The following is a 6,451-nucleotide window of genomic DNA, read 5'->3' on the forward strand; positions in this document are numbered from 1 at the left end:
ATTAATTAAGACACAGGGCAAAAAAAGTATGTTCTTTCATGCAGGTTTAATGTGTCTGAGATCAATACATAGTAATCCAAGAAAATGTATTACAATCAATCTCAAAACTGAGGTATAAATTGTAACTGTACTTCCATTCCAGAAGTATTAGTGTGCTTCACTGTGCTTTCCTTTATACAATTATTGGTTCACGATTGATTTCCACTTCATGTTTACATATTTCGCTTTACTGCAAACTGGATCACATCTCTCCAAGACCTTATTACAATGATGTTATTCAGAGTGCAGTCCATTAAAAAATCTTTCCAAGAATGTAGATTAAAAAAGAATCAATTAGAAGTAACTCTTGGATTTAATAAATTACAACCTGTTAAAACAAAAGTCATTAATATGGAACAACAATCAAGTTAAATCAAGGCTTAATATGATTCATTTTGATGCATTCGATCAGTTGCTGTAAACAAAGTAAGTGTATGGCACAATCAGAAACTATTAGTGATGAATGGACGTTTGATGCTCTGTCAGCAGGCTCCCAAAAGTTTTCTGTACTCCTGTTTGATGCAGCTGTAGATGGGATGGTAGAAGCGCCTGTCTGACACCATGAGGTCGGTGACGATTTCAGTGTGGTCGACTCTGGGAAGCAGGTAGAGCGACACCTTGATGGTCAGCGAAGTGAGGAGGTCAGAGAACTTTGTGGAAGACTCAAAAGGAACGATAATGTCACTGGTTCCGTGGATCAAAGCAAATGGAGGCACTCTGGCAGGAATGAAAACAAGAGAAGATTATGGATGAAAATGTATAACAGATGGCACAATAGCACCCCCTATTGAGTACCCCTCGCCAATGCGTCTCAGCTCGATGTACGAATTTTGGTAGATGTATGTAACATGTGGAGACACACACGCACAGCAACGTCTCCTTCATGAAATCATGAAATCCATAACTCAGGACAATCCACAGACCTGGTTGTGAGCAGCTTCATGTAGGAGCGAGAGAAAATTATTAAGAGAATTTACATGAGCAGAGAATTGACATGATTCGCTTGTTGTAACTCAACTGTATTTGGGCAAATCTGCCCTAAACTTGAAATTCTGACGATATTGAGTCACAGTCAAAGCTCCACCTTCTGGCAACAGGAAGTCAGCGTAAAGTGACGATTATAATACTACTTCGCGTGTGCAGGCTTCAACGGTCACAAAAGATTGGGGGCGCGATCCATACAGCCTGCAGCTTTAATTGTATTTTGGTCTTTTTGTCTCACCTGCCAAGCTTGTCCTCACTCAGCTTCTTCAGTAAGTGTGTTGGTGAGTAGTACGGGAAGTTCTCCACTCCGTTCATGGCTTTATGCATGGTGGAGACATATTCGACCGCTCGCTTCTGCTCGTGCTCATAATGGTCCATGATGTTGTATACACCGCTCAGACCTGTCCCGGAAATAAGAGGGATCAAATAAAATAGTCACAGCAATCATTTCCAGGACAATTTGAAAGAGGCGGATCATTTAGTCCAAATCATTGTGATTAATAACACGGGTCACAGGAAAAGGCAATAAAAACGTATGTTTGTGGTATACAGAAATCTATTACAGTGAAGTTCATTTTAGCCTAAAACATGGTTGCAAATGTGATTAAAGCTTGGTGATGTTCTGCACAGTAATCCTTACCAATGACTCCTCTTATTGCCATTGTAATGTCCCTCTGCTTGCTTGCCTCTATGAAAAGCTCCTCTCTTGCATCAATGAGAAACAGTGTGGACAAGGCGCACAAATGTGCACCCGCTGAATGGCCGATCAATACAATATTGTCCTATAAAAAGACAGAAAAACAATGACATATTATCTCCTGTGAACTGAATGTGGATCAATGCTCTTAAAACATCATTAGTTTGTTAATATTTTAGAAATAAATTCGACTTTTCAGTGCTAAAAAAATCCATGTTTTAGAATGTATTCGTGATATGAGTTTAACTGTGATCTTAAAGAGGAACTGCACACTTAAACAGGTTTTGTGTTATGTTGACATTTCGTCCAATTTTTTTTTAAAGCGGCATTTCATGTTCGGAAAGGGTTCAAAACGCTGTCAACTTATTTAAATCAGCTCTAATCTTACAAGGCCAATTCTGAGATAGCGTCGACCGCTTGGGACTTCTGTACGCATGACAAAAATGTATTCTTGTCTGATTTGTGGTCTGGTGAACTGTTTAGCAAATTCAGTTCCTCATGCCATATAACCACTTTCAAAGCCACTGAAGCGGTCATATTTATTGACGCTGCATCCAGGGTTTCGTCATACGGAAGTGGGCATGGTTTCATCTCTCAGCCCCGTCATCATTTTTATTTTCTTCCATGCGTAGACAAATAGTGTTTCTGCCCGAAAAGGGACTTTGGCAAATTGGAAAAGATTCAGGAAATGTTAAGCTACCTAAAGGTTTTTATAAATGCTCAATCTTTCCATTATAACTTTATTTTTTTTCCTCAATTTTCTAAGGAACACGTGAAGATATTTCTTACTTTGTCAAAGTTGAACTTCTGTCCACTCTCTTGGGCCCAAATCAAGCAGTCAGCAATATCTTGGACCATCCCTAAAACGTTCGCCTTGCAATCAGATGAAACCGGCAGTCAGTTAAGATACCACAGTGAGAATTATAATTAAACGTCTTATCTGCCGTTTCAGTTACTGCGGTGCAATTCTTACCTAAAGTTCACAAAGTTGTTAGAAGAACTGTTCCAGTCATTTACACTCTACACATGTGCTATAAATATTTAACCCAATGAGACTACTAGAGCTCTTACCTTTGGATAGGTGAAGTAATCAGGACAAATAACAGTTGCACTCAGTTCTTCAGCCATCTGCCTCGCCAGCAAACAGTAGATGGATCTATCTCCGGAGCCCCATGCACCTCCGTAGATGAAGACCACCAGCGGTGCAGACGCATCATTAGACCTGCCCACATTCGGAGGGTGGTACAAGTCCAGCTTGTTGCCTCGGCGGCCAAATGTGATGCCCTTTGTGTTCAGACAGACAAAACGGGGAACTTTGACACAGCTTGAGAGGCAATGCATTACATGGAGTCAAGTGGTGAAGAATGTTAGTTCATTTACTAAAATGTCTTACCCCTACAATGGAAAAGACATATAGACACTTCTTTCTAACATGTTATTAACAAACCTTTTCATAATGCTTACGGTTGTCGTCATTTTTGTACCAAGACTTCCACTGAAAATAAAGTCGCCCGTACTGCAGATATTTCAGAGTTTCCAGCACGGCTCGGGTCAAACAGTATATTCGTCTGATGAAGAAGCCAAAGATGAAGAAGGGGATTAATAGCTATGTCTTCTTAATGAATAAAACAACAGAGACATACCTCCAGTGTTTTACAACTTACCTTGGTTTCAGAGCTTCAATATACTTCTTGTATCCAGGCTTGTTGGGCCAGCCATAAATCCACTGGGCAGCTAGAGAGATGGAGTAAGGGAGGCCCACCAACAGGACACCCACCGACACAGGCAGGGACATGTGATATTTCAACGCTGACCTTCAAAATGAATAAATAGTTAAACATACATACATATTATATATATATTACTCTTTCAAAACTATTTTTTATCTTTATCTTACATGTTCTGGATCAGTCTGTCTGTCTAACCTACAAAAAAGAAGAGAGAAAACAAAACAGGTTAACTATAAAATGTTGTTTAAGTGTAAAATGTTCAGCTGTACGTATTATCTTAATTCATGTTTTGTAAATAGTTTATGAATGTTTTATGAATCATTTTTAAGCTATTAATACATGTTGATTTTGGGTTCCTCCTCCAGCTTTTTCTTCACCGTTTCACCTCTGACCTCGCAGAAAAATACTACAGAGCAGAACAAAATTACTTTATTAAAAACATACACAATTTTAGAAAAAAAAACTTTTATAATTAAAGATGAATAATAATTTATAATAACTTCTTTTATTTAAAATACGTTTTGCAGTTTAGGCTTATTGGAAAAAATGAGAAACGTGACCCTAACTTTTACTGACTGTAAACTTTTGTAACTGCTTGACTGCTGCTTGACTTAGAAACACCCTTAATTAATAACTATTAATGACTTCGCAGCCAGAGAGGGGTTTTTTTCACAATCTGGCAACCCAAACGTTGTTTTAATTAATGGGCGTATTACCTTCAGAGTATTATTCATAAAACCTTAATAATGGGTGACTGGGAAAGTGGTACCCATTTTTCTTTACATGTATAAAAGGGCGCCCTCTGGTGGATTTTTACACAATGAATCTTCGACAGTTAAAGAATAAAAACAAAAATTACATAAACCTTTGACAAGGACTGCTGACGTTGCATGATCATTTCATGTTAGCTAGCTTGTTATGAGCTACAGTAGGGCTACAGTTGTAAAAAATAATAATTAAAAAGCTTAAATGTGGTGCTTTATACGATTTAGGTGTAATGTTAGTTAGCTCATTCAATTTGAACACCTTATGAACGGAACAACCGCTGAATCTAGCAGTAATGTTTTTCTTAAGGTGAAGTTACATATTTTGTAGCTTAATTTATTATTTTCTACGGAAAACGACGGAAAGGTCAGGCAAAACACCGGAAGCCAGCGTAAACGTACCAAAAAAATAACGTTCGTCATATGTAGCGGTTAATGCCGCAGCCCACGTCCAGGGTTAATGCGGTTTGGTATTAAATTCCTTGACTGGTGAACCGATGCTGTGGATAACCTCGGTGCACTACCTGACTGTCCTCCAACTGCCGGTGTCGGCCTCTCACATACAAAGCATAACAGAAAACGTCCAAGCGAGAGCGAAATCCTCCTAAACATCCGTTTTTGGCGATGAAAACTAGAGAGCTTCCGGTGTTGTTCCGATATGTTTTAAACCAGGTGAGTGACTGTATGAAGGAGAATATATAAATCACACACAGCAGATAAATGTAATTCTACGTATTCATGTATTCGGATACACGCGGAGGTGTCAACATAAGTGAAGTTTTGATGTAGCGGTCATGGCTTCTGTAACCGCAGGGAATGCGGATTTATATCTTGTTATACTCAACACCTCTGAGCTAATACCCCGGAAATACATCCCTGAGCGTGACCCCTTTTATGTAAATAGCAGAAATCCAGGTTGATTGTGAAGTGTGTTCCTGATATTTGCTTAATCCTCCCCCGATATTGGAAACTGACAGTCATTTAACTGTCAAAATCCACTTATTATCCTTTACTGGAGCTTTTAACGACATCTCACAGTCTTGAGCACTCCTTGTAGATTGCCTTTGCTGGGTTGTCATGGAGATTTTACTTTTGATTTTACATCTGTTCAATAGTTTAATGAATGTAGGCTATACTATGCATTGTGGTGAACCTGTGGAACTAACGTTTCTAATGACACATGCCTATGTAAAATTAATTCATTTTGGTTATAAAACTATATGGTTTTATTTAAGCGTACACATATCAATATGTGACAAATGCCTTGTCCCTGTTTAACTGTCCAATTTAAATAATTCATAACATATTCAATACATTTGAATTAGCGTTGTGGAGGATCAATGTGTCAAACATAATTTGAATCAATGCATTCTTATTAACTAAACGCTGGCCTGGAGTAGCAGCTTATCAATTGTGTGAAGCATGCTGAAGCCTCGTTTCTGTGTTTTTCCACCAACAATTGTGGTCAATTATTGACCCCTCCAACTTCTTGCTTTACCAATGACTAAAACAGTAAATCTTATCTTGGAGTTTTCCACTGCAGCTCCTCAGCCTATACTGCTCAGGTCATAGTTTGATTTGCTCACATCCGCATGTTAGTTCAGGTCAACATTCAACATTCAACAGATGTTGAATGTTGAATGTTGACCTGAACTAACATTCAACAGATGTTTTGACAAGAGAGTCTGATGGGCTTTTCATAATGGCACTGGGCTTAATGTGTGTTAACATAATGTTGCAATTTTTTTATTTCATAATATGTTTACATTTTGTTTTATCTCCACAGCAATTAGTACTCTCTATTAGCATAAAAACACAGACTGTGAATCCAGTTTTATTGTTTCTATTGATTCTTTTTAACAGTACTTTGGATCTAACTATCACTGAACTTTTTACCTTTGCTGAATGCCGTATTTAGATTTGCAGACAATAAAAACTTCAAAAAGCGAACTGCTGAATTCAACCTTTACTGAAAGTGTTGAGCTGGCTGCATCACAAAGTTATCAGATTAAATATTATTTAAAAGCCTGAAAAACCTAAAATACATGACAAAAAAAATATTTGTTAATGATGACGGTAGAGAGGATGGTAATATTGTAATTAATCAATACAATTTAGTAGTTGTATGTAATCTTTACATATTTAAATGTGATTGGTGTCTGTAAGGTTGTTATTCAGTTATTGATTGCACTGAGGAAAAAGTTATCTGCAACAGAATTGGTAACATGTATCTGCTA

At 37.8% G+C, this 6,451-nt stretch overlaps 1 protein-coding gene across 3 annotated transcripts; it reads right to left on the bottom strand.

The window, feature by feature from the left end:
• Window positions 1-39: 39 nt before the first annotated feature.
• LOC311022959 (uncharacterized protein) lies at window positions 40-4,769 on the bottom strand. Of its 3 annotated transcripts, none has more exons than XM_084024589.1 (9): window positions 4,617-4,769; window positions 3,618-3,645; window positions 3,385-3,534; window positions 3,168-3,288; window positions 2,792-3,004; window positions 2,510-2,593; window positions 1,664-1,805; window positions 1,262-1,424; window positions 40-756 (listed from the first exon to the last, which is right to left on the bottom strand). In XM_084024589.1, coding segments are annotated over exons 2-9 (1,110 nt in total). In that variant the 5' UTR covers window positions 3,620-3,645; window positions 4,617-4,769; the 3' UTR covers window positions 40-521. The 3 variants fall into 3 exon arrangements, with proteins under 3 accessions (XP_083880715.1, XP_083880717.1, XP_083880716.1); XM_084024591.1 differs by having other exon boundaries at window positions 4,739-4,763; XM_084024590.1 differs by lacking the exon at window positions 4,617-4,769 and adding an exon at window positions 3,790-3,828.
• Between the last annotated feature and the right edge of the window lie 1,682 nt (window positions 4,770-6,451).

Source organism: Eutrigla gurnardus (assembly GCF_963514095.1).
Source record: "Eutrigla gurnardus genome assembly, chromosome: 13".
In the NCBI taxonomy this organism is placed as follows: domain Eukaryota; kingdom Metazoa; phylum Chordata; class Actinopteri; order Perciformes; family Triglidae; genus Eutrigla; species Eutrigla gurnardus.